Consider the following 22,867-nt stretch of genomic DNA (forward strand, 5'->3'; position numbering starts at 1 on the left):
CCCAAAAGCAGTGTAGTCTTGACAGGCTTCCTGGGGGAACTGTGAGCTTGGTGTCGCCACAGCTACGTGTTACTTTGAAATGACCCTTGTCTTTCCTTGCTGTTGATGTGATCTTGTGCATGGATTTGTTCTTTTTCATCCCCTGAGCATTAACCTGGACTAACCCACTTACAGGCCTGGGCGATGTCCTCAGATGGGTTATTAGATTTTTCATTTCTCTGAAAGGTCAGTGCATTTGCATTTGGGCAGAAAGCACAGGGAAACTAGTAATTTAATCTTTAATCCCAAAGGATGCGATGGTGGCAGATATCAACGGCAGGTGCTTTTTGCCTCTTATTTTAGTTTTTGATCTAAAGCTTTTAAACTTCTAAACAAGATCAAACTAGCATAGAAACAGTATTAGACTTCTAAATGGCCTGTGGGAAGCCTGTTTCCTGTACTTTGAATGCCTTTTTTGTACATGTTCTTATGCGCTCACTGCTAGAAAAGGTACTCTTCCATTTCAGCTGTAAAAATTAATTCAGGGGATGACTGCATAAATTATCGAAACAGCTCATAATTCAGAATGCTCATTCCACTTCTTAATTATGTTTGCCTCTAGCTAGTACTGAAAAATAACTTTTTATTCTGAGTCTACTCTCAACAGCATAGAAAAGCCTCCTGAGATAACTAATTTGAAGTTAATCCAAGAAGAGATGTCATACGGCCTAAAGGCGAGACATAGTGATTCTTTGGGTACAATTATTTAAGGGATGGCATCACTTAGAAACTTTTCAGGCTTGTGAAGACATTTTCAAGAGTCTCTGTCTTGGAAATTAGAAACATGACCCAAACTGGTAGCTAACTAGATTCTGCCAGGACACTAATCCTTGCTGTCTCTTTAGTAAAGGGTATATTTCTTGGTAGCATTGAGATCATCACCTTTCACGAAAAATCTATTGCTTCTATCCATAAGCTCTGGACAAGACAGAAAGTACTAAGAACCCATTTAACAGTTCTTCTGTTCTGGGTTAATAAGGATGACCTTTGCTCTCGCCAGCCACCAGAATTAGTGAGGGACTTCAAATTCACATGGACTCTAAGTACACGAATGCCACAGGCCAGGTTGGACTTACCATTGGTCATTCACTACAGGTTAGGAAGGGGTGAACTGAAGGCATCCATGTGGACCTGACGAAATTGCAGTGATGCGGTATAAACCAGCTCAGGATAAATTGAGTGTGAAATCATTATTATCAGATGTTGCCTGCCAGTGGGTTTTCGTGGATGTATGTGATAATTATTTTTGCTTGATTTAAGAGGTGATAGAATACTGGCCATTACTGAAGTGAAGCTAATTTCTTTCCATTCTGAGCCATTATATTGAAGGGGCATTTGAAACATATTTTTCACCTAAGGTAACTGCTTTTCTGCAAAGAAGAACCAATATTCTTCTCTCTTTCTATCCCTTCTTTAATTTTGTTCTCTAAATTCATCCCATTTATCAGTTAAATGTACAAGCAGTAAGAAATGAACTTTCAGCTGATCACTGCACATAGAAATTATATAGAAAAGTGACTTTAGATAAAGAAATGTCTGGTTTTCTGGATATGCTTTTGTTGATAGAAAATAAATTCTTGAATTCTTGAGTTGTGGTGCTCAGAGTAATGAAAGGAAGATCCTGCTTAGCTTTCTAATCTCAACTTACAGTTCCGTTTTACATGAAGTCTTCTCTGACCACTTGAATCGTAATGCACTATACCGTCCACTCCTTGATCCAGGGGCACATAGTCTTTCAAGCAACGAATGAACGCTTATTGAGCGCTTACTGTTTGCACACATTGGGGGTGCCAAGATGAATAAGGCTTCTGCCTAATGGCTTTTGGCCTCATGCAGGCAAGTTTCTGGCCCCTAGAAGACAGAGCATGACGTTAGTATATGCTAGGTACTCAGCACGTGTGTATTGCATTGGGTTGTAATGCATGTTCTTTCCCCAGATGGCTCATTCTGGCCCCCACTAAGCACAGGAAAAAAACGACCTTTTGGTCAGGCTTCCAACTTTAATAGACTCACTACTTTTGAGATAAGTACCCCCCACAAGTCGCACCTGGGTGAGCTTATGCGCATCACAGCTGGCCTGCAGCACGAAGTGCGAGCAGCTTTACTGTCCTAATTGGACAGAAGGCAGTTGACTTGTCTTGGATGGGGATTGCCTGGACTGGCCTTTCCGTTCCAGGAAGGTGCTGAGACAGCATCTGTCCCCCTGAGATAGTTTGTTAATAAGAAAATGCTGTAAACTATGATGATATAAATGATATAAATACCACTGTGTTTGAGTTTGAGCTAGTGGCAGAAGGAGAACTGCTTGGTCCCACAGGAAAGGGAGGCCTTTAGACTTTATGATGCTCCAAGTGGCTGGGAGGAAATATAGGTAGTTGGTATTTCTGCTGAGAGTAGCGAGTAGTTTCTGCAGGTGACCTGTTTCTGGCATACTGAAAGAATTAGGAATACCCTTTGCCAAGAAATGCACTAGGAGTAAAATTACAGAAAATAAGACTAACCTTACCAAAAAGGTGAGGGAGACATAAAAAGAAATTTAAAAAAAAAAAAGAAAACATAGCTTAGAATAAAATAAAATCTAACTGTGGATTGAGATATAGCTTGCTCTCACAATTTTATTCTGCCATTTCTCTGCAGCATTACAGTTTTTCTCAGCACTATATTTGCATGCTCTGGGTCTACTAGTTTGATGTATAATTCATTCTTTAAACAAGAATTTAATATTTCATGCTAGCTGATTGCATAATTATAGTTATAATACGCAATTGTGAAAGACACAGTCTCTGCCTTGATGGAACTTAATAGTTAGTGTTAAATCGTAAAACACATAAATATCTACAAGCTCAAGGCACCATATGAGTGGAATAAATAAGTTTCAGAGGAGGGGATCGTGTTTAGGTGAGATTGACAGGAAAAGGGCCCCAGAGAAGGCAGCACTGGCACCAAGCTTGGGGTGTTGGTAGCTTATTATATAAAACAGACAATCTTTACAAAAGTACCTAATATATACTCAATACCCTCTGGGCTCTGGAAATACAAAAAATGAGACAAGGTTCTTGTTTCTAAGAAGTTAAAGTCTAGTGAGAAAATCTGTGCGGTTATAATATAATTTATTGCATCCGATAAAAGCTGTCTACTTTATATCAGTGTATAAAAAGTGTATATTTGGGACAGGAAATAAATGCAAATGGAAGGGAATGCCTAAGTCTGGGGAGCTGGAAGAGACTCGTTCTGGGTCAAAAGTTCTCAACCTGGGCTGTACCGGGGAATCGCCTGGAGAGCTTTTTAAAGGTGCCGATCCCCAAGCCTTCCCCAGACCTACTTCACCTTCTTGAGGGGCCCCTATATTTTTTTAAAGTTGGACAGGTAAGTTGAGGCCAGATTATGGAGGTTGCTGATTGCCAAGATCAGGAAGTTCAACCTTCGTTAGTAGCCAGTGGATGACATTAGAGACTTCTTATCCAGGGAATGTTATGATCCACACGGTGTATAATACAAATCAGCCTGGTGTTTAAATGTCCTTAGCTCTGTAACGGGCCTCTGAGTCCAGGGTGCTGATCAGCAGGAAGGGAGAACTGACCCAAGTGGCACCTCTGGCATTTCTGTGCAGAGTAGCCACTTTGCCTGGACAGCCTGGCTTGTCTGTCTGTCTGTCTGCCGTCAGAGGAGCTGGCTGGCTTTGACTGAGTTCAGTAGACTTTGCTACTGAGGACTTGGATGCCTTGACCTCAGAATCCAGGCTGGCATGTCACCCTGAAACAGAATGCAGGCTTGCCATCAGCTCTGGTTGCACAGACTGACACTTTGAAAGTTATAGAGCCATGGGACCACACACAACGGGAGCCTAGATTTCACAGAAATCTCTCACCGATGTATGTGGCTCAGGCTGTCACCTCAGTCCCAGTGTCCAGCCATAGAGGGTCACTGGCTCCCCTCTGAAAGGACCCCTGTCACCCAACTGTGACTAGTGGGAGTTGCAGCAGGCGCAGCTGACAGGGCACCCACCCGCACAGTGTCACCCGCTTATCCTGGCTCCAGTCCCTGAGGCCTGCCCTTCCAGAGGAATCCAGAAGACTTGGGGCAGGGCAAGCACCCACCCAGCATGAAAAGTCTGGAATGTGAATCTGAGTATCTGTTTCTTTGCAGGATACAGAAACGCTTTGGTTGTCATCCAAAGGCATAAGACTTGCCTTCAATGGGCTCTGATTTGGGGTATTGCCAAACCTAGGGGTCCCGAATTCTTTCATACATCTCTCCTCCTTCTTAGAATTTACTTTTCAGTCTGTTTTTCCTTCCTACTGACAATCAGAACTAATACTCAGTGATGGCTAGAAGCACCCCTCCCCGCCACTCCCAGTAAAAACCATCGAGTCTGGCCTCTGTTGATTCTGGGCAGGAAGGCGTAGTTATTGTCAAAGGGAGTGAAGGCCAGCCACAGCGGGAGAGGAAATCAGACAAGGACGTTTTTAAAAGCAAGCTGTGTTTTTCTGACTGCTCTGGGATTGGTTCCCACCCTAAAAGGCTCCTCTAACTCTGGGGAAGAAAAAATATTTTTAGTCTGATAGTGTGCAGTATAGGCAGCCCAGAGCTGAACCATCTGTAAAGGAGTTGATAACACAGAGCAAAAGTTTTAGTGGAACTCGCTTGTAAGGGATCGCCCAAGACCGCAGAGCGAGACGCGGGCTACGTGCAGAGCTACGCGCCTTGTCCGACTCCAAGGAAGCCCTTTAAGAGTCATTTGAGACGAGAAATAATGAAGAAGGAAACAAGTACAGTGGGAATGTTTAGAATTCCTGGAGCAGGATAGAAATCACAGAACTGGAATGTACTTTAGAGATGACTTGGTGAAGATAAGCGGTTGACAAACTGGAGCCTCACTGACGTGGGATGGCATATTTGCTGTACACTGTGTAACAGGTTTACATATTTTTAATGAAGAAAAAAACCCCTCCCTTCTGCATGTTTCCTATAAGTCACAAAGTCATTACTAAGACATTAAATGAAGGGGACCTGTCCCACAATCCGATGCCGCTGTACCTATCCCCTCCCTCTGCATTTAATTGTGCCATTCCGCCACCAGGACATGAATATTGATCATTGATTCTCTTGAAGCAGCAGATATGGAAGAATCCCTCTGGGTTGCTATTATCATGCACCACTAACTCCAGCGTGCTCTCGTGTTGGAAAGGAGACCAGGAATGAGATCATGAGTAATAAGAAACCTTAAGTGTTTGCCCTTGCACAAGAGACAAAAATTATCCAATTTGGATTAGGTTTCAAGAGTGTTGAACTTGAAGGCAAATATTTATCTTCTGGTGTTAAGAAAGGAAAGGATGTAAAACCTTTGACCTTGACTGTAGGGTGGTGTCTGAGTTTGGAAAGCAAGGTCGTATGAAGTCAGAAGCATGATGAGTTTCTCTTTGTCCCTTTCCCTGAACGATGCTAATAGCTCTTACCCCATGCAGAGTGCCAGCTGACTTGCCATCCTGCTCAAGGTTCACAGCAACATTCCACTGGATTCCAGAGTCTCTCCCTCTCCGGCCCAACTTCCTGAAGAGACCCCTTTAAAATTCCTTTCTGACTATAAGTATTTGGAAAGAAAACAACCTAGAGTCATCAGGTGTCTTACAACCTACTTCATCCTCTCTCTGTGTCACATTCCTCTAAGTGAATTTATATAAAATTAACATTTCCTTTACCTACATGGCAATCTTGAAAGCTAGGCAGAACCACTACTTTTATATCCTTTTAAAATAATAGAACATATAAGTCTTTGCAGAAAGTACGTAGGATTGGAGGAGGTAAAGAGTTGGGTCTCAGTGTATCAGTCATTCTGAAAACTCAGTACAAGGTTCAACCCAACAGATTTCTCAAAGCTTTTTGTCATTCCTGACATTGCACACGCAGAAACTGGGGCAGCCTAATAACATGTCTAAAATGGGCCGATCGGACCCTCCGAGGGAACTGGGACCTTTTTCTTATCAACAATTTCAAATCGTTGTCACCTCAAGTGAGTTACTTATTGTGCAAGGGATGGCCTTACAGAGGCCCGTTGCATCTTGCCTGAGTGGTTAGCTTCTGTGCTCCATGATAATTTGTGGAAGGATGGGGGTGGGGGGGAAGAACACTTATTATTTTTAAGCTTAGCAAACTACCAAAGTAATTTCCGATCTTTCTGACCCTTGCTTGACATGTAGCAGGATGAGGGGGAAGGTGAGAATGAGTGGAGTTAATCAAAAACTCTAGATTTGATCACTAGCCCTATAACTTTAAAGACTTTTCTTAGCCTATAAACAGGCATAAGAATAATAGGGTACCCACCCCATGAAGCTTTGGGTGGATTAAATGTGAATGTGCTTTCTAAACATTCCACTATAGGACAAATGCAAGGGGTATTAGTAACAATAAAAATGATGAATAAGAAATGTTTACGCTCAGTCATGAGGGGAAAAATTTTAGATCTTTTAGTAGCCACTGAAGTCCATAACCTTCCAAACCCAATTCTTTTTCATTGTTTCCAATGGGCCTTGGACCTAATTGGAAGAACACTTTTGAGGCTTCATGACAAAGACCTGCAGAGTGATGCAGGCAATGCCAGCCATTGCCTGCTGATTTTGAGTGCATTTAGGAATTAAATACGAGGGTCATTTGCATTCCATCTATGTCTTTCCATCAGTTCAAAGGATATTTCCAACAGAAGGATGAGGATGAAAGGATTGAAAATCGCTCAGTGGCACTCTGGAGGAGGTCCTGCAACAACAGATACCTGATGGCATTAAACTATAGAGCTTTTACTTAGAGACCATTTTATTAAAAAAAAAAAAAAGAGAGAGAGAGAAAAAAAAAGATCATTCACTTCACAGAGGTTAGAAAAACACTTTGGGAATCCATTTGGCAAAGCACTCTTAATTCGATTCTCCTTATTTAATTCCTTCAAATCCCTCTCAGATTAAAATCGTAATAAAAGGCAAAAACCACTTTGGACAACTGGTTGGCAGTAGCTGCTGAAGCTAAACCTAAACATACCCAATGACCTTGCCATATACTGTCTACTCCTATGTGTACGTACAATAGACGTGTGTATATAATTCATCAAAAGACATAGGCAGGAATTTTCACAACACTATTGTTCAAAACAGCTAACATTCAAAAATTACCCAAATGTCCATCAAGAGTAGAATAGATAAATAAAACGTAGCATAGTTACACAAAGGAGTACCATGCAATCACGATATAGTGAAGAACAACTCACACATTATGGATAATTCTCACAGTGTCAAGTAAAAAAGCCAAACGTATTTGCTTCCATTTATGTAAATTTCAAAAAAAAACCAACAGGTGAAGTTAGCATATGGAGTTAGAAGTTAGCATAGTAATTGGAAGGCTTAGTGACTAGAAGAGGGCATGCCGGGGCTTCTGGGTGCAGATAATGTTCTCTTTCTCGATTTGGGTACTAGTTGCATGATGTGTCGCATTTGCAAAAATTCACTGAGGCACAAATTTACAATTTGTGCATTTTTCTCAGTGTATGTTACACTTCAATAAAGAAGTTTGCCTTTAAAAAGTACATATTTCTTACCTGCTCTAAAGAAGGAAAAATATATATATTCAAGATAATGTTATCTATGCTATTTAATCAGTTCCCGGTTTCAAGGAAGTACATTGGGTACCCGGGAGACATGACTTTGCTGTTGTCTAATCTGAAAATGACAGTGCCAGGGCTGCTTTACCATGACTGAGGACCACACTTACACCATGAAGATCACCCATGTCAAGAAATAACCTACGGGATAGTTGTCTTTCAAAGTGCAGAGCACAGTCTGGAGTTAGACCTGAGTGCAGATTGCAGTTCCATCCCTTGCTAACTGAGCATCCTTGGGTGATTGATTTGTTGATCTCCCTAAATTTTCATTTCCTCATCTGTTAAATGGGCATAATACCTACCACCCAGTGTTGTGGGGAGGGTCAGTGGGACATGGTTTGTGTCTGGAAACAAATAAATACTGAATTTATTATAGCTGGGACACAGAGCTGCATCCTTTACTTCTCTTTCAGCTGCCATCATGGTACAGGGAATGGTTGCTAATTGATTTAGAGGGTTTCAGATAAGGGTTTCTGTTAGCATGTTTATTCTCCAGACATTTCTAAAGAACTTGCTCCGTGGAAAGCGAGAGAGATCTTAGAGTTATGGAGATACAGGTGTAGCCCATGTCTTTCAAGGGATGCGTAATCTAATGTGAAAGAGAGGAAAAGCTCACCTGCATTGACTGATGCCAGAGACTTTGCTACCAACTTACCTGTGGTTAATTTTCATAACAATCCTACATGGTAGAGTTTTCTCATGCCAGTTTTTATAGATAAAGAAATAAATCAGTAAAGTGCCCAAGGCCAGAGTGCAGACCCTGGGTTCTCTTGGTTTCAAAGCCCATCTCTTTCCACTCTGAGTTGCCCTGTGGGGTGGGGCAGACAGTCCAGCCTTAATAACAGGAGGCAGAATCAAACACATGACAATACACAGAGCACAGAGCGTGGGAGCGACAGAGAGTAGAGGTTAGTTCCCAGTGTCAAGGTCCATCCTGATTGCTTTCAGATATATGTGTTGCCTTCAATTAGTTATTTACTCTGCCTTGAAAATTGGCAAAATATCCAAACTACATGTTAATAATATGTCTCTTCTCAATCATCTTAACCATCTTTTTACATCATACAGGAATTATTTTTCTAGTTGCCTAAGATTCCTAAAACGAGAGAAGCAAAGTAGACGGTGTAGTGATAATTGGTACGGGGAATCGAATTTGTGTCTGAAGATCTGGGTTGTTTCCTGTTTGTGACACATAGCTGTGTGACCTTGGTCTTGGTGCAGCCAGTCACTTGGACTTTGAGCCTCAGTTTGATCACCGTAAAACAAGAAGAATGATGTCAGCTATTTCAAAGGGTCAGAGAAGAATCCAATTAAATACTGCGTGTGAAAGCGCACAGCCACGGAACCAGCTGAGAGATCCCCAGTAGCTGCACTGGGTTAATGCAATAGTCCAGGTTTTCATTTCAGCTTCTCATAGGGTCCTGGGAAAGTTAATAATTGCACTGCAGCCCAGTTTCTCTTCACAAACAAAGAGAATAGAAATTCCTCTGAAGACAGAAACAATGACTTAAAATTTTTTTTTATGTCTCTTTATTAAAGAATACTTTATGTACCATAAAGTTCACTCATTATAAGTGTACGATTTGATTATTTCATTACATTTATACAATTGTGCATGCAGTTATCCATCGCCATGCAGTTTTAGAACTTTTCCATCTCCCATTTGATTTATTCAATCCTACCCCTAATCCTAGTCTCATCTCCATTCCCAGCAACCACCACTCTATTTGATATCTCTAGTTTCGCCTTTTCTAGAAATTTCATATAAATGGAATCAAAAATATGTAGTCTTTTGTGTCTGCCTTCTTTCACTTAAATATAGTGTTATCGAGGTTCAACTACGTTGTAGCAATAGTTGGTTCATTTTTGTTGCTTAGCGGTGTTTCATTATTTGGTCCACATTTTGTCTGTTCACCAGCTGACGGTCATCTGGATTGTTCCCAGTTTGGGGCTATTAGGAATTACACTGCTATGAACTTTTACATACATGTCTTTGCATGGACATATGTTATCATTTCCTTTAGTGCGATGCCTAGGAGTGGAAGTGTGGGTCCCATGGTATTTTAATGTTCAACTTTTTGAGACACTGCCAAAGAGGCTGCCAGAGGAGCCGTATCGTTTTACATTCTCACGAGCACTGGATGGATTCCACTTCTCCACATCCTCCTCAAGGCTTGGTATGGTCAGTCTTTATAGTCATGTAGCCATTGGAGTTGGTGTGTAGTGGTATTTCATTGTGGTTTTAGTTTTATTTCTCTAATGACTAATGATATTTGAAATATTTTCGTGTGCTTATTCGGCATTCACGTATCTTCTTTGGTGAACTGTTATTAAATCTTTTGCCCATTTTTTAATTGAGTTGCTTGGCTTCATATTATTGAGTTGAAATATTTCTTTATTCCGGATACTAGTCCAGTTTTAGAAATATGATTTGCAGAAATGAAATTTCTTTCAGTCTGCCGCAGGTCTTTCTATATTAATGATGTCTTTGGAAGAGAAAAAGGGTTTTAATCTTGATGACATCCAATTTATCAATTTTTCTTTTATGGATTATGCTTTTGTATGATATCTAAGAAATCTTTGCCTAAACCAAGGGCACAAAGACTTTCTCCTATGTTTTTGTCTAGAAGTTTTATCTTCTATATTTAGGTCTATGATCCATTTAAAGTTCCTTTTTGTGTGTGGTGGGAGGTAGGGGTTTAGTTGGATATGGATAGCCAACTTTCCCATCATCATTTGTTGCAAAGGTTATCCCTTCCCCAACAAATTGCTTTGGCATTTTATTGAAAATCAATTGACCATAAATGCATAGGCTTACTTTGCACTTTCTCTATTGTTCCATTGACCTGTATGTCTATTCCAATGCCAATATGATTCTGTCTTAATTGCTTGTAGATTTATAATAAGTTTTGAAGTCAGGTAATTTAAGTCCTCCAACTTTATCCAATTCTTTTTCAAAACTTTTTGATTCTCCTAGGTCCTTTGCATTGCCATATAGGTGGTAGGATCAGCTTATCAATTTCTATAAACCAGCTGGGATTTTAGGAGACATTACATTGAATCTATAGATCAGTTTAGAGCGACTGGTTAAGTCCTTTAAGAAGGCATACCTGTATAGATAACATTTATATAGCACTGTTAAATTGCAAAGACTGCGTTAGAGTTTTTGCACTTTATTCCTTGGCAGGAGATGAGAAAGCAGTAACTATCTGCAAAAAGTCATCATCGTGCGTTTGCTCTGGGATGTGGCCATTTGTTATATTCTTTACCTCCTATTAAAAGAAGGGAACTGGTGCTCTTTTATATTTTGAGCAGCTGATCAAGGAAAACCAGAACAATGGAAGCCAGTGATATGTTTCTTTCAGCACGATTTTGTGCATCTTCACTGGGGAACACGAGCTGCCGCCCCTCCCTCTGACATAGCACACGTGTTTGAAGCAGGAGTTGCAGTTGGTGAGGTGGAGGGGCTGCAGGATGCTCTCATCTGTGCAGGTTGGCTTCGCACAGACTTACGTAGAGCTCTCTGGGCTTTGTGAAAGCTGTCTGAGCAGACTGGTTTATTCACCTTTGCCCAGGAAACAAACTTTGGGCCAAGGCACACCCTCATTCTCCTGCCTGTTCAGGATGTAGCATCAGGAAAAAAGCCTCCTGGAACAGGTGAGTGTTCAACTGGAAGATCAAGCCAGTCCAGTCATGTTGGAAATCTCCCCCACTTCAAGGGAGAAAACAGCGAATGCAGAGTAGGCTGAGTCAGCCCCCACACTGCCTTCCTGCAGGAGTGAAACAGAGGATTCGCATGGTTCTCTCTCTCTTCCCACCCTTGCGCCTGGCACGTAAGCAACACACCCCTGTTACTCCTTTGTTTCCTCATGTGCCATCAGGTTTGGCATTTTAGTACCACCCAGACTGGTGTTTTCCCGGTTCATGATGCTTTACATAGACTCATTTCAGTGCTTATGAAAAGAAAAAAGAGAAGCTCACTTCTGGTTCTCACCGTCGGGCCATCATTCTTTAAACCCATTCTTTAAAAGGCTCTTGGGTGTTGCATATGCACAGTATATTTAGAAAACTAATCTAGACCAACACACCAGACTGCGATCATTTGCATGTCCTTAGTCTGAAATCACCATCATCCAGAGCTGTGTTTGTGAGTCTCAGGGGCAAGAAAGCATTTCGTTTATTCCTTTGGGTATTCTAACACCATCTCTGAATCAAATGAAAAAACAGAAGCTCACTTCTGAATCAAGTGAGAGCTCTGGGAAAAAAAAAAAAAAAAAACCGACTTCAAACCTAGACCTTGATAGTTTAACTTCCTTTATGGAAATGACTTCATTCAATTATCTTTCAGTGCTACACCCTTGTTTTTTTTCTCTAGGGTCTATATGAGAAAGGACTATTTGGACATTTCTAGCCATCGGTGGAATTAGCATGGAAGATGTTTTTCTGTTCAGAGCTGATATCCCTCTGTGAGGATTCCTTTGGTGCTTTGAGGAGGCATGTAGCGAGCGTAGGTAGGCGTGGAGTCAGGTGACCTGGGCTGAAAGCCCAACTCCAATTCTTGGAAGCACTGAGGGCTATGGGTAAATTGTTCACTTTGAGCTTTAGTTTCTGTGCTTGTAGAACAAGATTGTAAATAGCATCCACCTCACAGGGCTGTTTTGAGACTGGTCACTTAATGTCCTTGGTGCAGTGCCTGGCACAGAGCAAGAGCCTGCAGAGCCTCAGCCTCTGATTCCTGTCACGAATTTAGAATCAGGAAACCTTGGCCTCTCCAGTGACAATTGTGTGTGGCCATTTTTTCATACAGTGAGACTTTTGTGGCCCGTTTTCGCTTTTGTTCTCTCCTACTAAGAAGGTCAGATCACGACAAACATGTTTGTCTTACTTTGGGGCCTTTTGATTTTTCTTTTCCTCTGAGGCTTTTGTTCAATTGTTTTTAAATCGTGGCTTTCTCTGATAAGCATCTGCAGGTCCCTTTTGGAAGTAGGCAGGGCCTAAGTTATAAATGGCCGAAGGTTGACCTCAAAGGCCATCTTCCACATCTCCTTGGTTCGCATCAGGAGGAGAGCACCCCAAGAGAAAGGGGGTGAAGAGAAACTAAAAAGGACAATCAGCTGTCCAGGAGTTAAGCAGATTATCAGACAAGCAGATTATCTGATCAGGGATGGGGTCTATATTTACAGTTCTCTTTTCGTCCTCCCAGCAGCCTATTATAGCTGGCACAGGGCTTAGTCATGACACCAGCATTTCTCCTGGGTTTCAGACACTGCGGGGTCATTGCTTAAACTCCATTCCATGCCACCAAGAATTTCCTTTCTCTACCCAAATTGCTTCTCTGTTGACACTGCCATGCGAGCTTATAGAAGTACTGGATTTCTCACAGAGTCTTAGAATGTTATAGCTGAATGGGACTTGAAATTGTGTAGTCCAGCCCTTCACTTTTTACAGATGAGGTACCTGGAGCTGGAGAGGGTAAGTAATGACATAATTGTGGTCTTGTGATAACAAATTAAGGAAGGATACCCAAATCTCCTGATTCCAAATATTATAGCCCTTTCCAGGGTCACACCCCCCCCCCCCGCACCACCCCACTTCCACAAGAAGTTCAGAACTTCTTTCTGCTCTTCTAGACAATAGATTTCATCAAAAATGTGGTGCCTTACATCAAATCCTACCCCAAAGTAGGTGGTATGTAGCCAAATGTTATTCTAGCCTGGACGCTAAAGTTCATACTTCAATTTAGAGATTAACCAGATAGTCCTTACAACCACACAAATCTGACTTAATCGGCACTATTAAAGGCAAGCAATGTTTAGCAGTTTGAATGTGTAGGCTGGTGCTTTACAAAACTCAGCTAAATAGGCAAATTGTTTATTGTCTGTAGAGTTTAGTGTCAGCCAGAACGTAGACTTTAACATGTGCTTTTTGAGTATGTGAAAATGAAGAAAATAAGGTTGTAATTTTTTTAAACAGCAGCATACAAAGATGGGTAGAGATGGATGGAGACTAGCGATGACAGGCATGCCCAGGAGATACATCTGGCCTCGTGGGCTCAGGCAGAGCTAGAATGTCAGGGTGTGGGCCTGGGGCCAGGTACCCGGTAACCCCTGCTTATGAGATCACCTGTCCCAACAAAGCTCACACTGTGCTTTAAAAGTTCATAACTAAAAACCTCCTATCCACAATGAGTTGTGTGTTAATTATCTGTCCTTATGTGGGCACTATTTAGTCTTTTATTTTGCTTATGATCTAAAATTCATTTCCTTCTTCTAAAAATGACTTCAATTTAAATGAGTTTGATTCAGCTACATCCATTTTTCAGTTAGTTTGCATATGACTCCAGGTCCGTGTTCGGCTCTGATACTTTTCCTGGCCCTGTGCACAGGGCTTGTCTGTGAACCGTCACGGGTGCCTATGTAAGAAGAAATGAAACAGATGTGGTGGCTCATGCATGCAAAGGAGGGGCTCGCTTATTTTTGAGCACCTGGCCCCATGGCCCCCCAGGCCTGCACTGCTACCTAACAAAGACTTCTGAATGGCTGTGAAACTCCCCTTGGATTCTGGCTCACTGGAAATCTTGACAAGTTCAGCATTGTGGGACGAACCAAGTGCCTGCGTCAAGACTGATGTCCTTGGCATTACGATGGTATTGTTCTTAGCAGTGCTTTTGCTGCTGATTGGTAGAGAAAAGCCCTGCCACCTGGGGCCTTGTTGTATCTTCCATCTGCCTTCTGTGACAGTTCACAGAAGACAGTTCTCTCTCAGTGTCTGTCACTGGGAAAGGGTAGCATTCAGAAAGGCTTTCTTCAGCATCCCAAGCCACGCCAACAAGCTTCTTTTTATGAATGGCACTGGGATCATCTCTGTGCGGAGGGTTATTGTATTGTTATTCCTATCATTATTATTCCTATTATTATTTGTAGTGTATCACACCATTTTCAAAATGTCATTTGATCATTTACCCTAATAGTGTCACTGTGAGGTAGTTAGAGCAGTCGAGTACTGCATGGTTATGGTTACTGGTTATAGTAGCCATTAAGAACATGTTCTCCGTGCGGAATACAGTCAGTAGTATGGTAATAACTATGTGTGGTGCCAAGTAGGTACTAGACTTACCAGGGGGGTGGGGGGTCACTTTGTTTTAAAAAAAAAACAAAAAACAAAAAACATGTACTCCAGAGCCAGACCACTTCCCCGTCATGTGACCGTAGACAAGTTACTAAACCTCGCTAAGCCTCAGCTTCCTCGCCTGTAAAACAGGGAATCATAGTAGTTCCTACACTATTAGGTTATTATGAAACAAATGACTAAATACTTAGGAAGTATGTAGAATAGTGACTGATATAGAATAATTACAATAAAAATGTTCATTTTTATTATCATCAACATCATCATCTCTACTTTGCAGTAGAGGTTCCAAGAGTTTGTGATTTGCTCAGGATCATATTTCTAGTACAGGCTGGGGTAAAAACTCAAACCCGGATGTCATGACTCCAGGAGACATAGACTCTTTCTCCTCTCTGTCTTTATTTTCTTACTACACAGCAACACGAAATACATTCTTGTTGTAAAGAATCGAAACGATATGGAAGAATACAAAGGAAATTATAGCCTTCACTACTCTTCCCTCCCTTTGAAGAGGTATTCACAGCAAACCGATGGATGTGCATTCTCCTTATCTCCTCTCCACGCAGGATGCACTAAGATAACAATATACATATATACACGTGCGTTGTCTCTGACATGAATAGTAGTAACAGGGCCCGACTTATAGGCCTGATGAGGAGATGCAGGCAGTATGCTAGTCTAGTCCTCTCTTCAGCTACCTGAGGTACATACTGTTATTCTACCCATTTCGTAGATGTGGAAGCTGAAGTTTAGAGAGATTGCCACCATCACAAGACCACATAGTGCTGAAACTGGGTTTGAATCCAGTCTCGCTTACCCCAGTGTCTCCATACTCTTGACTACTACTCCCCGTGACTGTGTTATAGGCGGTATTTTTCCACATGATGTTTTTTCTTTCCACATGATGTTTTTTCTTTCCATGTAAGTACATATATGTTTACTTCATTCTTTTAATGGCTACATACGATTCAGTATTTTACTTAACCCCTTTCTTATTTAGGTTGTTTTCTGTTTCTTTGTTCTTTACTGTTCTTTACTGTTTTATATAATACTGAATGTCTTTAGTGCATACGCTTTGGGGCACGTGTGAGAATTTCTGTAGGATAGCTTTAAGAAGTGGAATTTTTATGTCATGGAGTATATACATATCACATTTTTATAAATATTTCCAAAGTTGCCTTCCAAAAAGAATTTTGCTCACTAACAGTGCGTGAGATTGCCTCTTTCCTCACACTAGTTTTCTGTTTATCTTTGCCAATTTGACGAAGAACAATTTTTTTTTCCCCAAATTGCATTTCTCTGATTCCCGGTGGGGTTGAGCTAATTCTTTACTTTGGGGGTCATCTGTATTTCCTCTAGAAATTGCATTTTGCCCATTTGCTGTTTATTTTTTATTAAAGATGTTCTTTGTATGTTCTGCATGATAATCTTTTGTCTGAAGTGTGTGGCATATATTTTCTTCCTGTCTTGTAACTTCTCTAAGTGGCAAACCCATTGTTCTCACCACTCATCAAATCTATGTTTTCAGCTCATTCGAAACAGCACTTTTATCATGGTTCTCTTGTATGTGTGGCTTTGCAACTGTCTCCTCCTTTCTGTTCCACTGGCTTATTTTCTACCCCTGCTCCAGAATTAAAGTACTTTAATGATTTCAGCCTTAAAATAACTGTTTATATCAGGAAGGGAAAATCCCCCTTTCATTGCTGCTCTCTTTTTCAAAAAATGTCTTTGTATAAAATTAGTTTGTCCAGTTCTGTAGAGGAAACTCCTATGAGAACCTTGACTGAGAATGCATTGCATTAACAGGTTCATTTTATATAACTTGATATCTTTACCATATTTAGTTCTCCCATCCAGAAATACGGTGTCTCTAAGTCTTTTATGTCCATCAGTCAGTTAAGTTCTGTGATTTTCTTTATGTAGATCTTGCACTGAAAGGTTAATTTGTTGCTATTACAAATGGGGTCCTGTTTTCCCGTGACACTGACTTAATTTATGTTGCTAGTGAGTGGGAAAACTATTGGTTTTTATGTGTTAATTTTTTATCTAGCTATGTGACTGAACTCTTTTATTAATAACCTTTATACTTATTTCTTTTTCTTGACTTATCACATTGGCTAGGACTAAAACAATGTAGAACAACATTGGTGAAAGTATACAGCCTTGCCTTGTTCCTGTCTTTAATGAGAATGCTTCTAACATTGTGCTACTAAATAGGATGGATCACTTTTTCAGCTCGAATACGTTTCTTCCTATTCCTAACTTACTGAGAAGTGTGCTTTTTCACTGCAGACTACACCAGCTTTCTATCAAGAAGCCTTAATTATTTCCCTTACATTTTCCTTGAGAATCAAGAGATTGTCTTGACTGGAACCTCCCAGCATTGCCATCCCAGCTGAGCCAACATGGTTTAGAACTTAGTAATATCTTTTCTCTGCCTCCTTTTACTCAGATCGAACCTTGGATGGCCTAAGGGAGGGAGCTACTTTGTGTTGTTGACATTCCCTATGCTCCCCTCACCCACTGCCTCCCGAAGGTGGGGTGGGGGGTGTGGGGGGAGGGAATAAACATACCATGCAGACAAGAACAAGAGCACCACTTCTGGAATCTTCTGGCAGATACCACTGAAAAGATTGTATTCCTGGCTTTTAAATGACTTCAGGTTTTTTTCCACTTGATTATCTTGAGTAGCCGAGCATCATCTCGCACTCTGGTTGCTAAGTGGCTTTTGTAGTTTCTACAGGAGGATGTGAGATTTGTAGTTTCTACAGGAGGGTGTGAGAAAGGAATCACTGCCTGCCCTCTGATTTCCTGGGAAGCTTTCTTGTAGGCTCAGGGTACACCCACTTCTAATTCTAGGCTCTCTGCACTGCCTTAAATATGGTTATTACAAAATAAATGTTTTCACAATCGATTGATAAAATGATTTAATTACAGAGTACATATGAGAATGTTTAGGTGGTAAGATTTTTTGCTGAGTTATCAACAAAAATATTTCGTTTTGTCAGGCATGTATTTGGAGCATGAATCTAATGTGACTTGGCACCTGTCTAGAGAATCATCCCTGTGACCAGTGACATTTTGCTTTGGGAAAGTCAACACCTGCTGCGATGGCATCTGTCATATTTAGGAACATAGAATGCCCATGGATAATGCAGAGCCACCTCAGTAAAATCCCTTCTGTAGAAAACAATTAATATAAAACTTTGGCCAAAGATCATTGTAAGCAGCATAGAAGAGAATTTGGGCTCCTTTTGAGATAAAGCAGTAGATGATATATTTTACTGTGGTTTTTCTCATCTTGATGTAAATAAGGTAGATTTGATTATTTTCAGACTGTTTAGGTAAGAAAACAAGAATCTGCTAATAGGATCCTTTCATTTTATTGCTTTACTACAAACCATCATTAGCCTCCAACATCAGTTCATAGGTTAATGTTTTTTGAGATGGGTTTTTTTTGGGGGGGGGCAGAGGGGAGGGAGATGGGAGGGAGATGGAGCAGACTCATCTCAGGCATGTGGTGTGTTACTATCCAGGAGAACACAAGCCAAGAGAGAAATGAAAGGCAGAAACCATAAGAGGCAAGGCGGCCCCTTCATAACAGGCATGATTAGCTGGTCTTCGAGACCCTCCAAATTCCAGTGGTGCTGGCTTCAGCTTCTAGGGCTGTTGGTATAGGAAGTTTGGGTAATTGGGCAATTATTTTTCCTGCCTTGGCTTCTTTTTTCCTCCAAATCCTAAGTCCAGAAAAGAGGCTGGAGGCATGACCAGAGTAGACTAAATGTTCCCTATCTCTTTCTTGCAGGCAGGTGACAAACATTACCACCCCAGCTGTGCACGATGCAGCAGATGCAACCAGATGTTCACAGAAGGAGAGGAAATGTATCTTCAAGGTAAGATGGACTCAAGAACCCAATAAGTTCTCTCCACCTGGGGAAAGGAAACCTTGCTCTGTTTGCTTGTTTATTTGTTATAGAGAAGGAGGCATTTCATTAGCTGCAAGGCTATTCGGATCCAAAATGAATGTGGCCAGAAGTTACCTCATCAGTTAGTTTTAATCAGCCAAGCAATTGACTTGCTGGCAGTGAGCCCCCAAGGCTGTTAGCAAATGAAAGTGTTGCTGCTGGAATGTTGAATAGGACTGGATGTTTGATGCTTTGGACCTAAGGCAAGAGGAAGATGAGGAACATCTCCTCCCACCCTTTCCATGAATGTGCTTGGGAAATAACATATCGCAGAGAATGCTGCTCATTGGATAGCTGCTTGGTCTTTCTCCCTTTCACTATCTTGCTCTTAACCAGGCTTTCAGGAAAAAGAAAGTCTCATAGTGAATTGCATCACAGATGTATTTCATCTTAGTAAGATGACATAGCTCTCATTTTGAAAGAGAGAATTAGAGCACACCTGAAGTCCCTGTAAGAGACATAGAGAAGTTTCTAGTGGCATTACCAAGGAGCCATTAGATTTTTTTTTAATTGAAAATAATCTTGAGAAATTTTCCCAGTGTACAACTCTGACTAGTTTTTGTCTCCTCTAAAATTCTGAAGCTTCCCGGAGAGGCTTTAGGGAAAGATTCTTTTCCAGTCAAACAGTACCATCTGTGCAAGCATTTACTATTTTTAGCTGTGAAAGCATCATTAAATAGACAAGGGCTTATCAGTAAAATTAGCAGGAGCTGTAAGAGCTGTTGCTCATTCAACTTTGGTAATTACTGGGTCTCATCTCCTTCGCATGTCATTTCTCCCTTTCTCTCTGCACATAACACTATGTGTATTTTTAATGAATGGTTGGTTTTGCTGTCAGTTTTTTTATGCAACCAAGAAACATCTACAGAAATTACCCTGGAATATGAAAGCAAAGCTTCAGCCACTCTCCCCTGAAACACACTAGATATCTGAGAAATTAACCACCCAAACATCCTTTTAGCTGTAGAATGATCCCTTTCAAAAATTATGATTAAAAAAAAAAAAATCACTGAATTCTGCAAGGTCCAATAAAGACAAGTGACAAGAACCCGAATCTGTGGCCTCGTGACACGGTTCCCTGAGGACAAGCTGTAAATTTGCAGTAGCAATAGGCAGGTGTCACTTTGCATTTTCAGAATGGAGCAGATTTATTCTTCATTTGGTTTCCAGGCTTTGTTTGAGGTTTTAGTGTGTCAATTACAGCACTCAAAGACACGAGAGTGCCTGTCAACCCTGCGTCTGCTAGGAACTGCGACTCAGGCTCTGGGTGCAGCTCTGCACCTTCACCTCAATAGAGTGATTTCCGGCTGTGCACGAATGCAGTACATTCCCACTGCAGGTAACCAGCTGTCCGTCCAGGTGGGCCACGTCCAGGCTCCCAGGGATTACTGTACGCCTTTTCTTGGGTTTCAGTACTCTTTGCTTGCCCTCTCGGGCACATCCTTGAAGAATGAGCGGTTTCATCTTCCTCGGCATCTAACTTCTCTGTGACACATTCCGTGTGTGCCTGACCCCTGGAGAACAGTGTGACACTGTGTGCAAACCCGGTGTCCTGGCCAAGGACTCCCACTCAGTAGAAGCTTTGCAGCAAACGCTGCTCCTGGGCCCGACCCCGAGGGCCTTGGCTCTGCGCTGAGATCATTTCCTGTGATTTGTAGCCAGCCTCAGAGTAAACGTTAGTGCTGATGGGATTGTGTGTCTGTCTGATTTTTGTTTGTTTGATTTTCTTTTTTTTTTTTTGGCTCTGGGTTAAGCAAGATAGAAATGATTGTTAAATAGGGATTAAAGTATCCGATATGAAATGTATTTCCCTTGTCATTAATTTAATATGATTTTAATTCAGTGGTATAAAATAATTCAAGAATTATTTTGATTTATTGTCTTTCAAGCACACGCAGATTGCTGCTTGGAGAGTTAAAGATTTCGACAATAAAATGTAGAAAGCCTAATAGTCATACTGAGACTTTTATTAAATTCATGTCATTTACTCACTGCTTTCCACTTGGTAACTTTATTTGCTTAGTCTTTTCAAGTACTCCTTCTAGTTCTCCTGCCCATCGCCACGTTCGGACATACCCTTATGTGAACATAGGACTTACATCTAGGTCTTATCCATAATTGTATAAAGGACACATATTTAGGCATACAAAATCACATAGGCTGGCTTGGATTCTCACGAGATGAGAGCTTCCTCCTGGAGGTAGGTGTTTTGCTTAGTTCTGATATATTCATACCATCCGTGGAAGTGCTTCATACTCTGAGAAAATGAGGCATTGACTCAGGAACAGAACATGACACTTAAGTAGTAGCTTCATGAGTGTAAAAGTGAAGACTTCTTTTACTTAATTAAAAGGGTGGATTTGTCATGTAACTTCCAACCTTTCTATTAGTTGGCCTGATTGCCCATATCTGTGTAGGTGACGATGTGTAATTGGATTAAAAATATTCATTGAGTTTTGCTTCTGGATGTAGACTATCTGGTTTGACATTACTTTTCTCACCCGAATTGCTTGGTTGTTTTGATGTTATGTAAACATGGCCGATGGCTTATATTTCTGAAATTAAACCCAGCTAATGGGAAGCACAAAACACTCTTGTGCCCAGTCAGTGGTCTCCGGTCTGGAATTATGACCTTTACAGAATGAGCTCAGACTAGACGAGGGAGACACTGGGAATCTGGAGCGGTCACGGCTCACTTGGGCACAGCGCCCGTACACGCCCGTGCCGGGGAGAGGGATATAAACCACTCTCGGAAGTTCTGAGACCACTGTGGCTTCGTTCCATTTCCCTTGCCCTCAGCCGTGTGCTGTGTCTTCACAGGTTCGACCGTTTGGCATCCCGACTGTAAGCAGTCTACCAAGACGGAGGAGAAGCTGCGGGTAAGGAAATAATTACAGCCGTGATGCAAGGTGTATTTGCAGGCCATACGTTTCACAGTGATGTTCTTGGGGCTGGAATTTGGGTGACATTTTTTTTATGACTTTTCTCTATAGGAGACCAAGTTGAAAGGTCATTTGGCCAGGGAAGGAAATTCCCTCCTACCTTAAATTGATTGTGATTTTTGTTTCATTTGCTTGTGTTGAACAAAGTAAGCCTTGCCTCACTAGTCGGATTCTTACGAAAGCATTCGAGGGAAACGTCAAGCCCTACAGATGAGAAAAAATGATTCATGAGGTCCTAGGTCCAACATCCGGTGGCCTCCTCGCCAGACTTTTTTGCACTTGGTTCATAATGTACCACTCCAGTGCCCAGCTGTTGGTACGTTTTACTGCCCTCGCAAATCCAAATTCACCAAGTAGCCGCCATCTTCAAAAGCTGATGGTTTATCAGATAAAACCTTTGGGGAAAATAATGATTGAGCCCAGACGTGTCAGTGTGAGCAAGCATCCTGGTGAGTTTTAGAACTTAACTCAGCATCAAGATGTTTTAGTAACTATCCTAGAATGTTGAGCACCAGGGCAAAAAGGATCGACCCCATTTCTCTCTCATTTCTAAAAGCGTCTCCTGGTCTTACCCATTCTCTGAACACCTCCAGATGACAGCATTTGATCTGTTTCAGAAGCGAAGAACAGTACACAGTTGTAAGGTCATTATCATAATTTGTATCCTGTTCAGATGCCCCCAGGTTTTTACCTGGGCTGTGAAGTATTTTTCAAAGCAATAATCAGACTAGATCCCACAGCCCACAGGCTCTCTGTTTAGCTAACTTAGTGATTCCCTTGGAAAAACTGGAGTTTGACTGTATTCTGCTTGGTGTCTCAGCGTAAAGAATGGACCGGATTTATTTTGGCGGCCAGACTCTAGAGTGTGGTCTCATTTATTCTTGATCTGCCATTAGCAATGTATATAACCCCAGTAGTAGCTTTAAGCAGAAAAAAAAAAATCTACTTTTCTCAGAATAGTTGAGTGAAGATAAGACAAACTGAAAAGGAATTTACCCACCAATATCAGGCTGGCTTTGGTGTCTGTTTCGACATACAGCTTCAACTTGAGCATGTGTACATAACCTTCCAGTTCAGCGACCAGCAGGCACACACTGGAACATCACCCGTGAGTGCCAGATTCTGGGATTTCTGAGAAACCATGGATGCTT

The 22,867-nt window shown here is 41.4% G+C and overlaps 1 protein-coding gene across 12 annotated transcripts in view; it reads left to right on the top strand.

Moving 5' to 3' along the window:
- The window catches only part of ABLIM1 (actin binding LIM protein 1), a 254,075-nt gene that overhangs the window by 186,398 nt on the left and 44,810 nt on the right, over positions 1-22,867 (top strand). For all 12 annotated transcript variants that reach the window (XM_039871135.1, XM_039871143.1, XM_039871139.1 and 9 more), the window contains 2 exons: positions 18,615-18,702; positions 21,595-21,653. In XM_039871135.1, coding sequence (XP_039727069.1) covers positions 18,615-18,702; positions 21,595-21,653 — 147 coding nt within the window. The remainder of the gene's footprint in view (positions 1-18,614; positions 18,703-21,594; positions 21,654-22,867) is intronic.

The sequence above is a fragment of the Pteropus medius genome, unplaced genomic scaffold (assembly GCF_902729225.1).
Source record: "Pteropus medius unplaced genomic scaffold, Ma_sr-lr_union100, whole genome shotgun sequence".
Lineage (NCBI taxonomy): Eukaryota > Metazoa > Chordata > Mammalia > Chiroptera > Pteropodidae > Pteropus > Pteropus medius.